The 22,548-nt window shown below is 46.0% G+C and overlaps 1 protein-coding gene and 1 long non-coding RNA gene across 2 annotated transcripts; one reads left to right on the plus strand and one right to left on the minus strand.

Annotated features, from left to right (window-relative positions):
• The first annotated feature begins 1,789 nt into the window (after nucleotides 1–1,789).
• Nucleotides 1,790–2,432, plus strand: LOC135390174 (uncharacterized). The gene is made up of 2 exons (XR_010421749.1): nucleotides 1,790–2,060; nucleotides 2,116–2,432. It is a non-coding gene; the product is annotated as an uncharacterized LOC135390174 (long non-coding RNA).
• A 1,948-nt stretch (nucleotides 2,433–4,380) lies between these two features.
• On the minus strand, nucleotides 4,381–7,639 carry LOC135390175 (uncharacterized). Its single transcript, XM_064620149.1, has 7 exons — nucleotides 7,251–7,639; nucleotides 7,113–7,172; nucleotides 6,702–6,953; nucleotides 6,401–6,535; nucleotides 6,126–6,269; nucleotides 5,849–5,983; nucleotides 4,381–5,763 (listed from the first exon to the last, which is right to left on the minus strand). Exons 1-7 carry the CDS (start codon nucleotides 7,563–7,565, stop codon nucleotides 4,924–4,926), a joined length of 1,881 nt encoding a protein of 626 aa, XP_064476219.1. The 5' UTR covers nucleotides 7,566–7,639; the 3' UTR covers nucleotides 4,381–4,923.
• Nucleotides 7,640–22,548: the final 14,909 nt, after the last annotated feature.

Raw genomic sequence — 22,548 nt, forward strand, 5'->3', positions numbered from 1 at the left:
GTTCGCATATACATGAATTTTCTGTGGACGTCGCCATTTTGGCAGCGCAGCGCCGTCTAGCGTGCGAAGGGGCGTCGGCGCCATGCTGGCTTGTGCGGATAAATGGGAAAGCCTTTGCGTGCTGTGGGTTGCTGCACGTATCGACGTGTTTGCCAGTTCGACTAGCAGCTTCTTGGATTGTGCCTTTGCGTGGAGTTTTCCGTGAGACAGAGAGAGAAGAAAAAACTGTCAAAACGGTGACTGTTGTCTATGCCAGCTTAGAATGAATAATACAGACGTATCGGCCGGAGCCGACACAGGCGAAGGAAGAAGATCTGTCCAACCAACAATATGCATTGGAGGTGAGCGTTTATTCCTTTCTTCGTATTGAATGCTTGTCATATTTGTTATCTCTTCATCATATTGGCGGAACACTGTGCGCCGCTAGTTTTCGTTTCTTTCGTTCAGGCTACGTTCGCGCAATGGTGCACCACGCAAACTAACGGCATAAGACGCCTGGGTCTCTCTGGGAGGTTCAGCCCAAAGCACTATTGTTAGAGGATGTGCAGATGGAAATTATTCCATTTATTATTCAGGAAAAGCTTATGGGAATGCTGTTTTTATTTTAACTTGAGGCGGTTGTTTGTACAGTTGCCATTTGTGACAAAGCCATGCACATATGAGCCCCAATATCGTATGCCACATGTGTATGAATACTGCGTGTGAACGTGCCTGTTCTATCTTGCGCAGATAAGCACCTTTACTGATTGCGATGCTTGATTTCTCTCGTGTTTGCACAGGTAACAAAGTATATCAGCACCCAAGCTCTATCGCAGGCTGGAGTGACGACATGAAGAAGTGGCCGCAGGTACGAATGCCTCACATTGTGTGTTATCTTGTCAGTAACAAGGCATGCGACCTGAAGGATGTAAACGCCTTTCGAAGCATGGACTCGTACACATACCTTCAGAGTGGCTGGGTTGGTGCAGTGTTTGTGCATGAGATTGACAGCTCTCTTGTGTTACTGAAATGTCAAGTACAGGCATCACAATCAGTTAAAGTACATCATGACTCATGGGTGTGCTGTCAGCGAGCTGGTGAGGTAGTTAACAGTGGCTGCACATGTATGGCAGGCAAAGGCAAAGTATGCAGCCATGTTGCCCAGGCGAAAATCTGGACTGGTCCCAGAACGGTTCCAGTTGAATCTGGACTGGTTCCAGTTGGATGTTTGATGGTCCCGGAATGGTTCCAGTTGAATGTGGATGGTCCCAGCTGGATTCCCAAGTGGGGTGGCTGGTTCCACTTTGGTGACATCAGTGGGACCACTCTGGTCTCAGATGGTTCCAGAAGTTCCAGCTGGAGCCTCACAGGTACCATTTTGTTCCCAGAATGGTCGCTGAGACTCCAAGTGGGGCAGCTTCCCAGCTTCCCCCTTTGAGATTTCATCTTGTCCACACTTGCCATGTTTTGTTTGATCTATTACTCTGATCTATTTTAGCACAGGCATGGTCTCTGTTTATTGCTGTTTATCCAGGTGCGCGCGTCTGCGAATGCTGTAACTCCAATTCGTGCACATTCTCATCTGAGGTGAATATCATAACATATTAAGTACCAGAGAAATGTAAAAAAATACATCTCAACAACAACAAAAATTAAGCTAAATACTAGAAGAAAGACAAAAAGAAAATGTGATTGCAGAGGCTGATGCAATGTGAAGACGCCACGGCAATTCAAACTTCAAACGGCGAGAGCCGAGAGGGAGTGGAGAGAGCGAGAGGCGAGCGACGGAGCGAGAGGGCGAGGCGGCAGTTGGAAGTTAGAACTGGTTAGAACAACTTCGACGCGTCGTAGCAAGTTCGTTTTGTCTTCAGTAACCGTCGCAAGGATGGTGATGGTGTATCTCCTGTGCACTATTTACGTGTGTTTCCGTGCGCTTTGTAAGACAATGCGATGACAATGGTTCCTCTGCAACACATTGTCGATTTCCCGGAAGAGTTTTGACGCCAAGAAGACGCAAACGGCGTAGAGGCAAGAACGCACTGTGAAACGCCAATCGGACTGCACGTCGCGAATGTTTGCAGGTATGAGTGATGACCGTGATGTTTTGATTACTATTAATTAGATGTTTCATTTTAGAAACTTCGGAGGAACTTGAAGAGAAACAAGATAAGAAGATTCCGAACGTACGGTGAAGAGGAATGGGGTGTATGTCGCGACCTGCATGGAAAACAGGAGTGTCGTGTCATCTTCTCTAAGAAAATACAAGACGTGAGGTGGCCAACGAACGAAAGCTCCCTGTGGTCCGTGAGTGCATCGCACAGTCAGGCATATGCTTTGTTTAGACACAGTGAGTGATCAGACTTATACTACGTGGTATGTAAATGTAGAGATGTATTGATTATTTCTTTCTGCTCAGTGTATGCTTTTAGCAGAATAAACGGTAATTTACTTGAGCAATATGTGCATTTCTACGCATTATTTTCGATCATGCATTCAGTGGTCCCAGCTGCTAAGTGGTCGTATCCCGGACCACTTAACAGACGGGACCACTGGATCAATTCCACTGGTTCCACTCCAAGTGGGACCATCGTGAAGCTGGTTCCACTTTCAAGTGGTCCCAGTCACTAAGTGGTCCCACATTCAAAGTGGGACCTGTCCAATAAACCACTTCGAAGTGGTCCCACTCCAGATTTTTGCCTGGGTGGGGCCCTGTTGTGGAAGGTGGATCTTGCCGTGGCATCGGGCCTCACTGGGGAGGCGTGTACTGATAGAGCAGCTGCATGGAATAAGGGCACCAAAAGAAACATGGAGCCTGCAGCTCTTCAAGATATCAACTTCAAAGTACAGACGAGAACCATAGACAAAGATGTCCCAAGAAGGCCGCAGCCCCCTTTGCCACAGCTGTGTGGGAACGACAACGATCTGAAGGAGTTTTACAAGAGGTCCCCATTTCACAACATTATAAATATACCTGGTGAGCATCATCATGTGACATGATCTGTTGTATTATGCTGCAGTTGCAGAGTTAACTGAGTGTGAAAAATGCTACCTCTTTTTTGTATTTGGGAACAGTCTCAACAGTCTGGGAACATGTAAGTAAAAATTGTGGTTCATAGCCCTGAAATGCGTTCGCCTTCATATGTAGGAGCACAGCATACAGAGACTCATTGAGCCTGGAAGCTTAATAAAGTGTATGCTTAATAATAAAAAGTATGAAAATAAAATAAATAATAATACTAAAATGTGTGCTTAATGTATGATGCACCATAGTGACCGGTGTTCTTCACTGCAGGCACATTATTTCATGCAACAATGGCAGCTCCAGCACGGCAGCCACAGCATCGAGCAGGCATTCCTGCTGTCCAGCATTCATCACATGAGGACATCGCCAGTTTGCCAGCATCTTGTGGTCCATGCAACACGTTTTACAACAGATATATTGATCTTTCTGTTTCTGCAATGACCACTTTAGAGGAAGCCACCAGGACACAGAACAGCTCCCTGTGGTACATATCCAGAAAGCTGCGAATAACTGCCTCGAATATCAAAAAGGTCCCGAAGCGAGCAACAACATCAACGGCCAAGGCACTGCAGTCTCTCACCTCTCCAAGTTTTCATGGAAATGCTGCCACACAGCACGGCATAAGGAATGAAGCAGTTGCTCGCCAACAGTTCCAAACTGACTTTGGGCTTCGTGTTACACACTGTGGTACACATGTGTGCAAAGACTATCCGTGGCTTTCGGCCACGCCGGACGGTGTTGTAGAGTCCTGTGATGCAATATTGGAAATTAAGTGTCCCTTCGTAGAGGACTGTGAGGAATTAATTGGCAGCGGGCGGTATGACATAGCCAAGAAAGGCAAGGACTACATTCTCGTAGAAAGCGGTCCAAACAACTACTACAGTCAAGTTCAGTACACAATGCTGTGCACTCAGAAAAAACTGTGCTTCTTCTATGTGTGGTCAGTAGCAACTGCAGTACTTGCAAGGGTACCTTTCAGTGAAAGTTATGTAAGAAAAACAACTCCAAGGCTAAAGAAGTTTTATTTTGGAAGTATGTTACCACGGCTTGAGGAAATGGGCCGGGAAGGTACACTGGACATGGACTTGGAGTACCGGCAGCTGTCACAGATGTAAAGATATCACGGGAACTGAGAAATTGAAATGTTCTTCCAGGTACACAGTAAAGTTAAACTATACAGTTCAATGACTGAAGTATTTTATTCATGGTTCATTTGCAGTCTGGCCCCATTGTTGCTCCTGTGTGCCTGTTACTTCAGCAATAAGGGGTGGCTTAAAGTTACACAGTCCTGCACACACAAAAATCATCATATCGATTGTCTTTTTACATTTGATGCTAAGGGATGACTTGAATATTCGATAGGTTTTCATCCGGTTGATGGCCCTCTCAACATGGATTCTAACGGATGCAATCCGTCGGGTTTTGGTGACCTCCTCTTCAGACAGCTGTGCCTTGCCTTGAGGGGGTACAAACACAGTATTTCACCCGATGTGGACAAGAAAAAAAGTAGTACAAATTCTACTTGTCTGAAGACTATGGGGTAATGCTATTTATCTCGGGGGAGATTTTGCCATGACTTCTGAGCACTTCTATGAAATTTAATTTGTGAGAAATTGTATTTTCAAAATTGAACTCCGAAGTTTGCCAAGTCCGCCTCACACTATTTTTCAGGAAAAAAAAGCACATCCCAGATTTCACTACTACAACGGTAATAGCCGGGGAAAAAATTGTATTGCTATTTGGTACTCGGCTCAGTTACTTTTTTTTTGCCAAGTACTCTGTAGGTTAACTAACACTTTTGGTATTGGTTAGCAAGCCTCAGCTGAGCACTGAGACCATGTACAGCGAAACGTCATTAACCAGGTATTATGGCTTGAATAATCACAAGAAATTAAAAATTCAAATATTAAATGTCAGAACATCTAATGGAATGGAAAGTTTGAGATAAGCGAAGCTGTTGCATGAATTAACAGCAATATCACAAGCACACTTCGCACATTCAGCATCCACCTACCTCTAGTGAAGGCTGGGACATTTAGCTTCACCCCTTGGGCTGCCAGGTAAGGGTCCAGTGTAAAGCCCCTATCAGCCATGATTTCATCATTTCGTGCGAAGTACTCTAGAATTCCACAATCCTTCACAATGAACTTATCAGAGGCCCGACCCCCATATGCTTTGGACACATACATTATAAAGCCGTTTGGCGCAATAACAATCAAAAACTTAAGTGTGTTATGTGCCTTATAGGAACTGTACGTTTGTGCCCTGGCCATTTGTTTCTTCGGTCTCTGGAGGAAAACTTCTGTGCAGTCTAGAATGCACCTGGTGTTCTCGTAACCGCTCTGAATGAATGAATCTGGCATGCTGCTTTGTATCCTTGACTTCGGCAGCCAAACCACGGAGTATTTCATAATTTCATTCAGTGACTTCAGGACACTGTTAAATATCTTGCAAACAGACGATGGAGATATAGAAAACCGCCAAGCAAGATCTCGGTACAAAGTCCCCAGTCTGAGGCGCATCAATGCAAGCAGTAACTGGTCCTCCAATGGCAATTGTGAGAGGGGCCGAAATGATTGTTCGAGGCATAGAAGGATCTTCTGAAACACTTCCTCTGACAGTCCTGTGTAAAACAGAATGTCAGAAGTCGACATCCGAGACCTCACGGATGAATGGAGAGTTCCCAAGTTCAGTGGCAAGCTGTATGTATGGTCCGCTGAGGCTAGATCCTCCCACTGTGTGGCTACGTCACGGTTGCGATCCTGAATGAACACAGAGAATTTCTGTGTTAACTATATTTCTATATTGCCTGTGCTGCTAAAGACAATAACTACTAAAGATACTTGCAGAGTCATTGTCTGTCTGTGTTTCAACAGAAGTTGTTGGCACAGATGGAAATACATGAAATATTTGTGATGTGCCAGGTCCACCGGTGTTGCAGTGCTGCACTTCAGGGGGACTCCTTTCTGCACTAGAGCCACACTTAAAGAAGAAGTAAAAGTATGAGAAAACATGCTATCAGTAACTGCACGTCGGACAGCAAGGTTATGGTGTGTGAAGCAAGCTGTGTACGGACAATGCTATTATGTACATATTGCTCAAGAAACGAAGTAGTGATATGCACCTCATCCCTGCTATCTGCTGCAACCTGCACCAAGTCCATGCCGGGAAACGAAGTAGCAATAGGCACCTGATCTCTGCTATCTGCTGCACCTTCCACAAAGTCCATGCCGGGAACTGTTCTTGGTTGCGTTTCGTCGGGACGAACCTAACAACGATTTTCAGAGAAGTCACTGACAAATGTATCATGAGGAGAGAGATATTCCAGTGCTTAGGCTTACAAAATCTGCCAGGGTGTTCAAACACCGGGTAAAGACAATAACTACTAAAGATACTTGCAGAGTCATTGTCTGTCTGTGTTTCAACAGAAGTTGTTGGCACAGATGGAACTACATGAAATATTTGTGCTGTGCCAGGTTCACCGGTGTTCCAGTGCTGCACTTCTGGGGGACTCCTTTCTGCACTAGAGTCACACTTCAAGAAGAAGTGAAAGTATGAGAAAACATGCTATTGGTAACTGCACGTCGGACAGCAAGGTTGTGCTGTGTGAAGCAAGCTGTGTAGGGACAGTGCTATTATGTAAATATTGCTCAAGAAAAGAAGCAGTGATATGCACTTCATCCCTGCTATCTGCTCTAACCTGTACCAAGTCCATGCCGGGAAACGAAGTAGTGATAGGCACCTCATCCCTGCTATCTGCTGCAACCTGTACCAAGTCCATGCCGGGAAACGAAGTAGTGATAGGCACCTCATCCCTGCTATCTGCTGCGACCTGCACCAAGTCTATGCCGGGAAACGAAGTAGTGATAGGCACCTCATCCCTGCTATCTGCTGCACCCTGCACCAAGCCCATGCCGGGAACTGTTCTTGGTTGCGTTTCGTCGGGACGAACCTAACAACGATTTTCAAAGTCAGAGAAATGTATCATGAGGAGAGAGATATTCCAGTGCTTAGGCTTACGAAATCTGTCAGGGTGTTCAAACACCGGGTAATCTCAACAGTACTTTTCACGGTCTCACAATTGAAACCCAACGTGATTCCGGTTACTCACTTTTCGTTTTTTTCTCGGCAGGTAGGGTTGCCTTAGAATGCGCCGTCGACCGACCTTCACCTGAGATATGCATGAAGCATGTGAGACATTGCTTAATAAGGCGAAACAATCGCATTGTGAACTCCCAGAGAGACGCACCTTTCTTTCATAGCCAAGGTTGATCATCGGCGTCGGGTTCCTCTCTGTTCTTCTTCCATCGACAAAGTGTTCAGAGCACACGCGAGATGACTGTGAGGGCGTAAAATCCTTTCTGTTTACGCATGCTATCCACTGCCGACGCTCCTCATCGTCATGCGGAAATCTGTGCAGGTGAAACAGTTTGCAACCGCAATGCCCGCGCTGCTGGCCGTGCACTTCACAGACTTCATTCTCCAGCATTTTTCGTTTCCGGTAGTTGTTCGTGCATCCGAAGATGACACAGTGGTTACCCGTCGATCGTACATTAGTTGACATAGCACTAGTACGCAGGGAAACGCATTAGGACAACTGTATCACGACGTCAACGTACGCAGTTAACACACGGAACACAGCCGCTCGGAAGTCAGCAGGAGTGTTCGCACATTCCAGAGAGGAGGAAAGTGCTTGGCGCGCTGCGAGCATGCTGGGGACGAGGCTTGGTTGGAAAACGGTGTATATGGAGAGATTTAATCCCGTCCGTAGATATTCCTTGAGGTCAACCATGACAATATTAAATAGTAACGGGCTTAGGACACTTCCCTGCGGGACACCCTGCGGAACAGCAGTCTTTTCTGTGTCACCCTAGCCTGTTCTGACAAAAATTTTCCTTTGGCTCAGGAAGTAGGAAAGCCATGCAAGCGCTTTCCCAGGCACTCGCGAACTGTGAAGAGTTAACTGTGATGATTAACATGACTTTGCCACATAAGACATTTCTAGCCAGCCATCATCCCGAATGACATCGTCGCCAGACATGTACAAGATAGTCAAAAATGTATTTAAGATAAGATAACAAATACTAACGTTAGAATGTAATTAAGATAGAGTATAAATACATGAAAATTAAAGTAATTAAGATAGAGTACAAAATTCTTCAAAAATATTTGAAATACAATTAAAATACAATTTATTGAACGCAAAAAGTCACTGGTCACTGGTCAATGCGGCAAGTTCCCGCTATGTCATATAGTCATGAATTACCTAAACCCCGCGCACAACGCTAGCCGCCGCTGTGTGATAGGACATAGGAGTCCTCTAAACACAAGTCCCAAAAAGATGACAAAGAGATACCACATAACTCCACTAGGTATACGTGACCCAGAACAAAGCACATTTCTAGCAGGTCCCGAGGTCAGAATTCGGCGTCACCGCGTCAGGGCACACATAATAGAACCCTCACTGGCCAAGGATTAGTACACACGGGGAAAGATCTCTAAATCGAGACTTCCGGGACAATGTCCGGGTTTAGAGTCACTATCCGGGTCAACTCCGAGGGACTCAGGAAATTTCCACTGAACACGCAAGATAATCGAAAGACGAGACACAGAAAGTTTGAGAGGGAGATCCAAAATAGGTAATTAGAGTATTGAGTAGAAAATGCCATAAAATGTATTTTAAATAGAGTACAAATATACACAACAAAAAGTATTGAGTAGAGTACCAAAATACCGCAAATTGTATTTAAAATACAGTATTTTAAATACAATACTCCAAATACGTACAAGTCTGCATGATCGTCCTTGCCCCTGGTTTCCGAAAAACGAGAGGTTGTCATGGCATTTTGTATGCAGTTACAATATTTGTCACAAGGCACGCGATCGGCGCTTTCTACAAATCAGGAGTGACAACCTTGTCGTTGTGTATAACAATGGATTGGCCTTCAACGTGTCATGCGGTCAAGCTCTACTTTAAGCGCCGAGACTGGGAGGTACCCGGGTTCGAATCCCGGTGCCGGCTGTGCTCTCTGGGGTTTTTCCTGGGTTTTCCTCAGACGTTTTCAGACATATGTCGGCACAGTTCCATTAGAAGTCGGCCCAGGACGCACATTCCCCCAGGGCGTCAGTCGTGACGTTGCCCACATACGTGAGGCCGACAACGGCAAGCCCCTTCACCACCCACCACCACCACCATCTACTTTAAGCGCGTAGGTCGACTCCCAGTTGTTGTTGTTGGTGGTGGTGGTAGCATGCTATTTTCGAGCGGTCTACCTGCCTGCTTGGCGGCATGTTGCTCGGGGGGGGGGGGGGGACGTGCGTACTTGGCCGACTTTAGAGGGAACTGCGCCGATATTTGCCTTAAAGCTCCGTCTGAGGAATGCACAGGGACACCACTCTGACAGCACAGCTGGCGCCCGGATTCGAGCCCGGGTCACCTCCCAGTCTCCCATTTGGTGGTGGTGGTGGTGATGGTGAAAGGGCTTGCCGTGCAGTCTCCCATTTATTTACTACTGTAAAGCAGCGTTCACCAATCACATCGCTGCTTTGAGAGAAGCAGCCCTTATAGAACGACGCTCGTGTCCCACGAATAGAAATTCGCGGGAATGGAACAAACGATGTGCTTCAGCTTCTCATATTATATAGCGTAATTAAAATGCTCTGGACGCCTGTACGTTGCAAACGTACTAGCGCACTGTGAAAATTGCACACGCATGATTCGGCACTACGTAACAATAATCAAGTTCAAGGAAAAGTTACCGGAACTAAAATGCACTTCCGTTACAGTTATTAGTGAAATTTAATATAATTGCTCCTTCATTATTTCAGGCTACATTTGTTTAAAAGTGGTGGACATTTCGAAGCCACTTTGAAAGCAACTAAGAGCGATGCCATTCATATAAGCTCATCAGTTACGCATCTGACAGGGTGACACAAATGACTGTGAGCAACGGAAGTGATATCTGGACACACCATGTCGATACACCAGAACACCTGAAAATAACTTAAAAGCGAGAGGTACAGGAAGCCCATGAAAGATTTACGTGAAACAGGGTAAGTGGGACGGGGTAGGAAAATGTGACCTGTGGTAAAACGCGACGTTTTTCGCTTGACACCATCTATTTCAGAAAAGTAGTGCCTCATGAACTTGATACAATACTGAAATGTGTCCCTGCATGTACACTTTATTTAGCTTGCGAAGTGTTGTGATTAGTGCATGCGATGAAGAGAGAGGGAGAGAGAGAACGTATCCTGCTTGGATAAAGACTTGACAAAAAAGCGCGAACTCTTTTTTTTTTTCCTTCTTCTTTTCACGAGCCCATGCGACAGCTTACAAGCGTATGTTATGTCCAGGTAAGTACGTATTCTGTTTCTCCGTTTAGCTACACTTGTGCAAACAATAGGCTTTCCTGATTTTGAGGAGAAAATTTTATAGAGGCAAGGACGTGCATGGTGCATAGCGCGACAATGTTTCATTTAGTAATTCACAAGCCGACAAATAAGTTGCTTTATTTCTTTTCACTGATGTCCGAGATCTATCGAGTATACGAAAAACCGATTTTGCGAAGCGAAACATGAAGATGAAGCAAAACAAAAAAAACCTGAAAAGCGAAACGTGTAGGTTACAACCAGAGCCGTATATTAAAAGGAGTCTGGCCATTAATGGGTCATGCCTATACCTGAAACTCCACCCACTTTTTCAGCTTTCTGACCAATGGAGTCTTGAAATATGGGGCACAATCAGTCAACCCATCCTCAATATTTGTCCCCCTATCCAACATGGGCAGCGCCATTTTGGGTGGCAAGTGAACTGGATGGGATTAAAATGGATACCTCTCGCGATCTATAAAACGAGTGTGTGTTTGGCTGCGCAAGGCACGTCGGGGATTGTCGTCTGCTTCCGTCGCTGTACCGCTGCCGGCAGAACCACCTGCTGGGACATATTCTGTCGTTGGTACGGTTTTAAAACAAATCTACATGAATAATTGGAATGTAAAAGGCAATAATGTTTACATCCATAAAATTCAGTAATTGAATACAAAATTTTACAGCACAGCGCCGTTTTTGTTATGATTTCATTCTGATCGCCGTGTTCAATAGGCCTAACACCGACGACAAAACGTATTATTTTAGGTTAGATATCGATAGCGGAGCATCAGTTGAAACTAATTTTCGAGAAGCTTATATGAGGATGCATACCTGCAGCGTAAAATCGGAGCAGTTTGTGAAAATCTTTTATCACGAAATTCCCGCTTCACCGTGTTTGTTTTCTTCGCCATTTTGGGTGGCAACAAGGTGTTATGGCGACCCCGTGGTAAAAAGCAGACCAATCAGAGGCCCGGAATTGTGAGTGACAAGTCGAGCCTCTTTTTGGGACTCATCCCATTGGCCAGATTACCTTTTACTATGCGGCTCTGGTCACAATAAACTGGCAGTATGCTGACACTGCCAGGACCATGTAGTGACAGAGCCTGGTTACTTGAGTGACGTGACGTTGCTTTCAGCGGCCGTAGCACAAGACGACCCGCCACGAGCTGCATGGGAAGCCACGGAAAGCCTGGGTTTCAAAATCGTCTGCAGGGATGCAGGGATTGGATGACATCTTGGCTGGCTCCGGCGATTCTCGGATTTCTTCAGACGCTTTCGGACATCTATCGGCACAGTTCCCTTAGAAGTCGGCTCAGGACGCAAATTCCCCCAGGGCGTCAGCCGTGACGTTGCCCACCTCCGTGAGGCCGACAACGGCGAGTCCTTTCACCTCCACCACCACCACTTTCTCGGATTTTATAAGTTTCCGTGTGAAGGAGTGAGAGGAGGCATTAAGCGGCCCTCTTCCACAAGGTGGGCTCTCGAAGCTAGGTTGGACAATAAGACGAAAATCATGCAAGAGGAGCAAGAGGAGCTCCGAACTGCATATGTGATGTTTCTTCTTTTTTCTTTACAGAGAGTCTAGTGGGGGGGGGGGGGGGGGGCGCTTCTCGTAATATCGTGCCCGAAAAGGATACGAGCAAAACATCGTAACTTTGTGCTGTTAAACGGGCACGAGCGCGCCCAGTGTGATTTAGGGTCGATTCACACGATGCAACTTTAGTTGCGCGCAACCAGGTTGCGCCACCAAGTTGCACCGTGTGAACGCGAAACTCTGGTTGCGCAACTCGAGTTGCAGGAGTTGCAGAGCCGATCGCTTCACGAGCGATTTCTCCTGCAACTCTAGCTGCAACCTGTCAATCACACGGCTCCGCCTTGCAAGCGCGACCAATCACGAAGACTTCCATGTGTCAGTTATTGCAGCGGCAGTACGCGAGACGATGAAATTATCACTAGCCAGTGGAAATTATGCAAAATTAGCAAACTCGGAACGGATTGAACTCGTAACGAGCAGAAGTCGCAGTGCGATTGGACGAAAATGATGACAATGATGTTTTTCGCGCCATCTGGCGAGCTCGGTGACAACTACGGCATTCCGAGTTGCTCGCCGTATGAAAGGGACCTTTTTGGCGCAACTTCGGTTGCGTGCAACTATAGCGGAAACCGAGTTGCAGGAAAAAGTTGCATCGTGTGAATCGACCCTTATTTTCGTGCTCGTCTATCTCCGGAGGATATGGGCCTAGGGTTGTTCGTGTTCGGGTTTTAAGATTTTTGCAATTCGGGGTGTAATGATCGGGTAGTGTGGTCACACAGGTATTCGGGGAGATGTCGGATGTGTCCTCCCCATTTCACATGCCATCGGGATATCCAGGTAGATCACAAGCTATCTCATTCAAGCCAAATGTGATGATGAGCCACAGAACAGAATTTTTGTTGCCAGTGTACGAAAGCTCGCATTTTCCATGCATGCATGCCATTGTCTTGTTCCATCACATTCTGTGGCACTCGCACTTGTGGGAACAGGTCACCAGACAAGGAGCACCTGCAAATGAGGGTCTGAACATAGGTGGGCATTTTCCTGCAGCCTTACTCATCCTCACCTCACGAAGCACAGACATTATCAGCCTCACTCACCCTCACCGAATGTTCCTCACTTGTAACTTAACCTCAGTCGCCCTCACCCTCACATTCTATTTCAAATTTTGCCCTCACAAACCTCACTTCAGGGCATCGAGATCCCGAAAGGCCTCACCATCCTCATCCTCACATGCCTTCACCTCATGAGTCTATTCACGATCCTCATGGCCCCACGTATCTTCACCTCATGGCCTCAGGAGTCCTCATCCTCACGTGCCCTCATCTCATGAGGGCCCTTAGGTCCTCACGGCGCCTGACGTACTTTCGCCTAATGAGGACCCACATGGCCTCACGAGTCCTCATCCTCACGTGCCCTCACCTCATGAGGGCCCTCATGGCCTCACGTGTCTTCAAGTCACTAGGAGGCACGTGAGCCTCAAAAGAACTTTCGTCATGTTCACATGTGACGTCGGCATTGAACTACTGTGTCGGTAGTTGGTACTAATGATACTGCGCGGCATTAAACTGTTTATAGGGTTTCGTGCTGTGCTTGGATAAATGTGGTAACTGTTGTTACTGTCAAAGTGCAGTTTAACGTTAGTGTTTGGCATCAGTAAAGTGGAGCCCGAAATACTACAGAGCAGATGTACCGCTACGGAAATGATCGTGTGGTGGCGGGTAAAGTGCTTGTAAGAGGTCCTGTACTCGATTCTCAGAACCGTAAGACGCTGCTGCCAGAATCGGAGAATACGCTCACAGCTGAAGTGTTAGGGCACAACGATGGTATCGCAGCGGCAATCACGTCGTGCCTTTTTTGTTTCTCTCTCCTTCTCTTACATTTCAGAGGCGCGCTGCAGTCACGTGGATTCCACGTGCAGTTTTCCTGGCTTCATTTTGAGGAGACCAAGAAAGATTATGAAAATTATTATAACTCCATGATGAAAAACCCGAGACTGGGCGAAAGACGAAAAACAGACGACGCACACAAAGTCTAAATTTCAACGTCTGTTTTTTTGTCTTTTCCCAGTCTCGGCTTTTTTATCATGGATCTTTTTGAATGTTGTTTGTTTGTTCTGCTTTGTTAGTCCCTTCCTTAGTACTTCCTTCATTATTGCTGTCGCACAGACTTTGGAGAACCAGGTAAAAGGCTGCTTTATATTGAGCTTTATGCTGTTAAGAACAAGAGACGTCAAACTAAAAAGGAAGCCTCGTTACATTCCCAGCAGCGGTAACATTTATTTAAAAAAGAAAATACAAAAGTACTGCACATGGCACGTGGTGGTGGTGATGGTGATAGGGCTCGCACATGGCACGTGGTGGTGGTGGTGGTGGTGGTGGTGAAAGGGCTTGCCGTTGTCGGCCTCACGTATGTGGGCAACGTCACGACTGACGCCCTGGGAAATGTGCGTCCTGGGCCGACTTCTAGGGGAACTGTGCCGACATATGTCTGAAAGCGTCTGAGGAAAACCCAGGAAAAACCCCAGACAGCACAGCCGGCACCGGGATTCGAACCCGGGTACCTCCCAGTCTCGATGTGAGCGCATGGCACGACATAGCACGCGTGTGTCCAATTGCAATCATTGGAAATTATAGCGGGGAAAAGCAGTTGCACGCACTTACAAAAACGTGTTGTTGAAAACGTAAAATGTTAGTTATTGGTGATGGAAATATTACCTGAATGCAACAATAAGCATGCGAAACACGTTTGACGTTACAGCCAAAGCTACTGTAGAATTAGACTTCCACCGCGGTTTATCCTGATTCTAGTAACAGCTACGCGGGTCGAAGCCAAATCTAATCACTCTATTGTGAAGTCTTCTCAGTCTGAAGAAGACTTCACACGACGATGGGCCTATTTTTTAGGAATCATTATCTGAATGATTACAATGCTATTATGTTCAACGGGTTTCCTTTGCTATGGTCAGAATGATCAAGTTTAGGTCGGGACTGGGTCGGGACTAACCTCTCCATATTTTTCTTTCTTTTCAATCCAATCCAATCCAATCAAGTTAAGGTACAAGACAGTCGATCATTTCCTCCAGCTTAATTCGCATATTATGCGCTATATGTAAGGGGGTTCAAGTAAAAAAAGAAAAAGATATCTGCGTACAAATTAGCAAAATGACCTAACCTCTCCACACTAGAAATTCCCAGCTATAGAAGTTGTGACGCAAAAATATGGCACAATAGTAGTTTCACAAAACCAGCGTGAGGTGCTGCACTCTGAAAACATAATGGCCCGATGTTGGGTTGATGAACCGGGGCATTGCGCTCAGCACCACACTGCGAATTCTCGACGCAGCGGACACTCCAGCTAAAGTCTTGCTCAGCCTCTGGTGGGACGCTCTTCTATACAAGGCCATCGTGCAACTCTTCACCGGTTCGGGCTTACTATCAGTAGAATCACTAAATAGGGGTACAGAGTATCGCATTCCTTTTCCGCGCCGGAGCCGCTGTTCGCGGCTGTTCGGTGTCCTTGATTGGGCCGCTCGCCGGCGTGGCTCAGTGTCGCTACTCTGCTTCCTATTTAGTGACTCTAACTATCAGAAGGTCCCGTCTCCGCTCCCCGTCGCTTCCAGTTTGCTATCCACTTCGCCTTCAGCGATGGCCAAACTAGTTCTGCTGGACTCTGCCGCAACCACTGAGAGCCTTAGAAGGCGGGTGGACTATGCTTCAGGCATCTCTTGGACATCGTTCGTTGGCCCGTGCCTTCCTGGTCAACTGCGCGACATCATTTGGTCCTTTGCGTGGCGGATACTCCCCACATGCGACCGGCTGCATGCGTGGGACATCACGTCAACTGAGGCCTGTGCGTACTGCGGCCGGGCAGAAACGAACTACCATGTGCTATTCGAGTGCCGCATTTCCCGCATCTTCTGGACCTTGGTTAGACGTTGCGCGAATGTGCTCTGTCCCTTGCGGTGTGACCAAAGGCGCCCAAACAGGCTGAGAGTGCTAGTCACCGCGTGTGGCGCTGCAGTGCTGTGGAAGGCCCGTGGCAAGGCTGTCGCTCAACGGCGACGGAACACCCCCATTTTCCTGCTGGTTCGACAACTGCGCATTCTTGTGACTAATAACTTACAGCGACAGCTCTTTGCACTCGGCGGCGGCGAATTTCTACAGCGGTGGCGGTTCCACCCTTCGCTTTTGGTGCAAGGGGGCTCCGTATCTGTCCAGGGTGTCTCTCCGTGAACAGTACCTCTCTTTCATTTCCCATCACCAGGGCTGGGCGCGATCCTTCAAAAACGTATCTTCGATGCCGGTACTCGATACCCTCAAAAATTGTATTTCCAATTGTATTTACCGACACAAGATACAGAACCGAAATTGATTGTCGATACAGATACTCGGTACTGTATCGTCGATACTTCGATACATCACTGAAATCCCGAATATAATAAAGCTGATGTTATGATTAGCGAAGTTTACATCACTGAAATCACAATATAATAAAGCTGGTGTTATGATTAGCGAAGTTTACATAACTGAAATCACAATATAATAAAGCTGGTAATATGACTAGGGAAGTAAAAACATTTATCCGTTATTTCTGGAACCTTTAGTGTATTTTTATAGCGCACTCTTTCTGAGAGGGCTTGAACGTATCCGACCGCACGGATTTAATGAAGCTGCACTGTCTGAGCAGCTCGTCTTATAACTTTAGATTGGACTGAAGCCATGGGTACGTTGAAACGATCGCTTCAATAAGCAGCATAGCAACTACGCCGCTCCGGCCTGGCTTGTACTACCGCCTGAGCGAGCGCTGCCGACCCTAAGTCTCACAACCAGTCTTGGGTAGTAACTAAGTTACTTTTGGGGGTAACTAGTTACAGTACTAGTTACAGTGACTAGTTACATTTCCAGAGAAGTAGCTTCTAACTGTAACTAGTTACTATTTCTGAGAAAGTAACTGTACAATGTAACTAGTTACTCGAATAAATGTCGTTCCTGTTTTTTCTTTACTTTACCTTCCCCTACTTCCCCCTAACAGTGCCTTCCTTCCTTTTATCCGTAATCGGTATGTGCCCCGTGCCTTGTGCTCTTGACCAAGCAGGGAATTCCAGCTTTGCAAACAGAAATTAGTTGAAGTTAGTGACCCTCAACGGCCGGAGTGAGTCATATGTCAGTAATAGTGTCACTGCCCTAGCACGGGATCCTGCCTCCTGTGGGTATGGTCAAGGGAATGATTATCCACAGAAAGAAACTTTCCGGTCAGCCCACTTGCGCTCCGACCAGTGCAATGGCTAATCTTGCTCTGGTTGCAGCTACCATAAGCCGCTCTATGAAGCAGCGTTCGAGTTTTTATCATGGAAGGACGAGAATAATTTAACTGTAAAGTGCAAACTATTGAATAAGACGTACTCGGCAAACAGGACGTCAACTTCAAACCTGAAAAAGCATCTTGAGGCGAGTTCCTTGTTCTTGTGTATGTCTCTCCCTCTACACGCTACGAAATGCGTGCGTGTCACCGTGCTCTTTTTTTCACCGCGATGCGGCAGGTCGCATGCACATGTCGTATTTTTCCGTGTGGGATAACCGCGTATTAACTTATACTGCTTCCGGTTAAGTGCAAGGCAACTTTTATTGCACTTCAGCAAATGTAAATAAACATATGTTTTTAACAATTGCATCACCCTCTCATGGTCATTTTTATAAAAAGTAACTGTAATGTAACTAAGTTACTTTTTCTCAGTAACTGTAACTAGTTACTCGACCAAGAAAGTAACTATAACTGTAACTTAGTTACTATTTTTGGCAGATAAACTGTAACTCAGTTACTTTTTAAAAGTAACTTACCCAAAACTGCACACAACAGCCTCAATATTTGCGTCTTTTTTTAGTGTCGAGTATCGTTAAAATACACGATACACTAAAAATGTATTTTCTGTACCGATACTCTCATTTTTGACACGCGATACCTAATACCGATACACAAAATGTATCGAAAGATAGTATCGAAGATACATGTATCTCCGATACTGCCCATGGCTGCCCATCACTCGTCTCAAGCTCCATCGAGTGTAAATAGTGCATATTCCAACTCTCCCCACTCACCTCTTGTTTCATGAAGCGTAGCAATGCATATATCGCCCCTCATAGCCTCATAGCTCATAGATTGTAAATATTGTTCTCGAGGCGCTGACCATGTACTGACCGTTCCTACCACAAGGATATAACTTCACCGCATAGCACTCTGTGCGCCAACCATTGAAACGAATGATAGTGTTATCGCTTCTGATTCGAAGAAAGAAGGGGGCGTACGCCTTTTTGTGGCAATTTGAATATATGAAAATGGACACAAAAAGGCGTACGCCCCCCTCTGTCTTCCAATCACAAGCGATAGCCCTATCATTCGTGGCAATGGTTGGCGCACAGAGTGCTATGCGGTGAAGTTATGTTTTTAGAGTGGTGTCCCTGTAAACCATAGAAATCATAAGGAGAGGCTAGAAGCAAAGGTGGCGCTGGCTCTGCGTCAAAACGAGGGATGCGCCATATTGTGGCGGCCAGTGTTGCCATGTGCCAGTGCTCTCTGCACGCTGTCCTTGGCAGCTCGGTTTCAATGGTGAATATTGTTGCTGTAATCAACTTAATAGGAAACAAATGTGCAGTAAACATAAAATAAACATGAAGTAAGTAATACTGCGCCCTTCCCGTGCTGTAATCACCTGTTCTAGAAAGAAAAGGCGGCTTTGAGTGCAAGGGGAAGCCAGCAGAGTTACGGTTCCGGAGTTGCCGACAGCCGGCCGCGGTTATCGGCTAAAGCTAATTACGCGGAGTGCGACTTTGACGCTCGCTGCATCACAAGAAACAATGCGGCTGAAACAACTGACCAGACATCCTTGACTAGAACGTTAGAACATGTGGAATTAGGGGAAACTCCGACGGAGTAATGAAACGATTGAAAGACTGGTTTGACCCTGGGGATGGTAATTCTGGCGGTCCCTCCTTTGTGGGGCTGCCGCCACAGCCGAAAAATATTCGTCTCTCCCGGAAGAATCTCGTAAGCGCGCAAACAAACATACCGCCCCAGGTGTATTCTGTTGTCGCTAAAGACACGGGGCCCTGACACCATAGAAATCATAAGGATGATTTCTCCTTGTGATTTCTATGCCCGACACTCTTACGTTCAACTTTTGGGGTGCGACGACTTGTTTTCTTTTCTTTTTACACAATTAATACACATTGAAAAGACAACATATGAAAAGAGGAGTGTCACTGGAATAGCGAAGACAGCAGAAAGATTACATAATGTGAATTGGAATGATTTACGGGCTCGGCGCGCCCCCGGGGAAGACGTGGTACCTCACAGCACAAGCTCGCCAAGAATTCTTTGGGGCTCTGACTTACTTTCTTTTTAATGTAATGGCCTACTTCCTGGAGATGTGGATTACAGTTTTGAAGCCAGTGCAAGGAAGCTTCCCAGGCCGCGGGATCGTGGTGAATATTGTTCTTCAAGGTACACCGGTAATACACACTATTCCCACTGTTGTTGTCATGTCAGCATTTCTTCATTTGTAATAAGGTGTTTGGTGTTGACTGGTGGACTTGCGAATCTTGCTGCACTGTATCTGGAGTTTTGCTTCCCGAATTGTGTTTGATGCTTCGGGCACAAGTCATGCCCATGTCATGCGCGCTTCCAAGGTGTCACACAAGACATACTGCCATATCTGGAGTATCTTTCCACGAGTGAGTGTCATTATTCACTAACATTCCCTAACGCCTTTATTGGAGACATAGAAATAATCAAATCATTATTTCTATTCATAGGCGATGGGAATTGTTGAGGTGCCATAGGTATACTTCTGTCAATATCGCAGGTTTCCCCACCATGACCCCATACTTTTGAGACAGTGGATTCAAAGTGTATCTGAGCAGTCCTTTCACCCTTCTCAGACTCAAAGGATATGTTCCAAACACTTCGAGCCCTCATGCTTTTACTTTAGCCACAACAGGAAATGGCTGAAGCCAGGTGCTATCCCCACTATTTTCTCCTGGAAACAGGACAGCAGCATGGTAGTATATTAATTTCATTTTGTGATGCAGAGAGTTCAATACACACTTTCGGGGTATTGGCAGCGTTTGCTACTGGTCAGGGGTCCATGATGTTCATTCTACATTTGCCCATGAAATACGCAGGAATGACACTCGAACAAGATGTGATACATTACAATTTATCTCATATGCAAAAAGTGGTATGGCCTTCGAATAACAGGACAGATGAAAGCAATCTTGGAGCAAGAATGAGGTCGTGTACACACACGATGCCTGTCAATAAAATAATTACTTACATTTGTTTTCTTAGTTACTTACATAATTACATCTTGTCACCTCTGGCAGGAGTAGGCAGTAATAATCAAGATTTTTATTATAGTACAAGTAAGTAACAGTTCCAGAAAAGTACTAATGTCAGAGATATGCAATAGCTATGACTGAGGTGTAACTAACGTGCAAGTTCAAAATCAATACCTCAATTTCGAGCATTATACAGTGAATGCTCTTTCAATCAAACGTCACATTAGCTGAAACTTATGGTCAACTCAAACACACCATGGTGCACAGGGATATTCACTCTGTTGTAGAGTGCTGTCCACTAGCCGAATTACTGCTTTGCTCAAACTAGAAGTGCTGGATACTGGCTGTTGCAGTTACTAAGTGTTTACTGTAGCACACAGTAAAGTGCACCAAAGAAATAGGCATTACAATGAATAAGCAAATACTGAAAACTGTTTAGTTGTACTGTGGTACAAAGCTTTACTATTAATGCTTGGCTCCACACTCTGGCGATACCTTCTTCTGAAGGTGATGAAGCGCTTTCACCTGTTTGCGAGGCACGGTGCCACATTCATGTCATTCCAGAGCATATGACTGCAGATTCCACAGCCTGTGAAATTAGGATTTAAAAATTTGTGAAAATGAGAAAGCGCAAGCAACAGATTTGAAAACACAGTCTCTACATGCATCGGTGAAATTCCAAAATGAATTGAGCAGAAGTCTGTTTTGGTTAATCACATATATTGTCATGAACAATGTAGCATAACTCTACCATGAAGTCCACTACATAGATCAAGAACATCTATTGGAACACTACAGCTCTGAGCCCGAACACATCACTTCACAGGTGAAAGTGATCATGAAGCAGTTCCTGCTGTTGAGGCTGCACGAACTGTCCAGCAAGATAACAGAGAAATCGCAGAAGGCCTACATCATGAGCAAGCCGACAAAGCAAGTGCTCTTCATGAACCAGTGAGGCGGAGGTCACGACAAGACCAATAAACGAGTCCAGCCAGTCATGTTCGTTACATGTGCAAATTCTCCTTTAATATTTAGGCGCCAAGCGTCCTACGTTTGCTCAAAATTTATGCTACAATTATGACAGCACCTACCACCTTTAAGGTCTCCCATTTTCCTGTGTCTGTGTGTCTGCTTAGTGAAGAACGCCGAGCTCAATGGAGATCACATATCAACCCAGATCACCGTTCATGCATTTTTCAATATGACAGAGTAGCTTACGATATCTAAACTACTTGCACAGACCAAGTTATATCGGTAACACGCACCGAAAATTTGAGTTTTGACGTTCCATCCCCGTAAGAAATTACACAGCGTACGTGTTTACAGACATTATTTGTCATGTTAGCACAACCTGCGGTTGAAACAGATATACGAGACCTGACATAAAAGGTTAGCATGACGTTGGAGCGTACAATATTTGGAGAGGCACATTCGGGAGGCAGAAAAACGAATACGTACCTGCACCAGCTGCCATTTTTGTTTTTGTTTTTTTTGTGGATTGGCTTTGTTATCTGGCGCTCATGCACTTCCGGTCGCCTTCGGCTACTGGGCTACTACAATATGGCGAAGCCCGCCATACTTTACCGTTGAGGAGGAAAGTCCCTCCGTTCAACTCCTTTGCTCTCTCCCATTTTCCTCCTCAGACCTTTGCTTCTAGTCTCTCCTTATGATTTATATGCTGTAAATAGTGAGGTATGTATGTTTGACCAATATATGCACTTTAAAGGGACAGTCGCATTCTCCGAGGTCAATTTCGAAACTAATGCGAATTCTAATTCCTTGCCGAGCACTGAAATGGGCCTGAAAATACCATTTCGATCCGCGGCGTACTTTTCGCGCAATCCGATGAAAAGGAAACCGGAATCCTTGCGCCCTCGCTCTCTAAAAGTGCTGCAATTGCTTGCCTCCCTCACTCCGCCCCACATCTCCGAAGTCATGCTAACGTGGATCCCCGGACACAAGGGCCTCGCGCTCAATGAAGCAGCCGACAGCCTGGCGAAGATCTCCCTTACTGGGCCCATCATCGATACCTTGCCACCGCTTCCCCAAATCGTTAAATCCAGATACCGGAGATTCTTGGAGCTTTCAGCGTGCCGCTCACTTCCCCCCAGATACGACCACCTGTCATCTCCGTGGCAGCCCGACTGCTGCTCCTCGCGCCTCATAGAGGTACTCTTAACGCGCGCCCGGTGCCTTGCCCTCCCCCTAAACTTCTACCTGCATCGGGCCGGCGTCCACGATTCGCCATTGTGCCCTCACTGTGGACAGGACGAAACAGTGGAACACTTCTTCCTCCACTGTCGCCTCTA

The sequence above is a fragment of the Ornithodoros turicata genome, chromosome 3 (assembly GCF_037126465.1).
Source record: "Ornithodoros turicata isolate Travis chromosome 3, ASM3712646v1, whole genome shotgun sequence".
In the NCBI taxonomy this organism is placed as follows: Eukaryota; Metazoa; Arthropoda; class Arachnida; order Ixodida; family Argasidae; genus Ornithodoros; species Ornithodoros turicata.

Excerpts from the sequence above, each read along its gene's own strand:
- LOC135390175 (XM_064620149.1), bottom strand. The coding sequence starts at position 7,565 with ATGTCAACTAATGTACGATCGACGGGTAACCACTGTGTCATCTTCGGA. Across the intron at positions 7,173-7,250 it reads ACCTTGGCTATGAAAGAAAG|GTGAAGGTCGGTCGACGGCG; the intron begins GTGCGTCTCTCT and ends TGCATATCTCAG. Across the intron at positions 6,270-6,400 it reads CACAGACAGACAATGACTCT|GTTCGTCCCGACGAAACGCA; the intron begins GCAAGTATCTTT and ends AATCGTTGTTAG.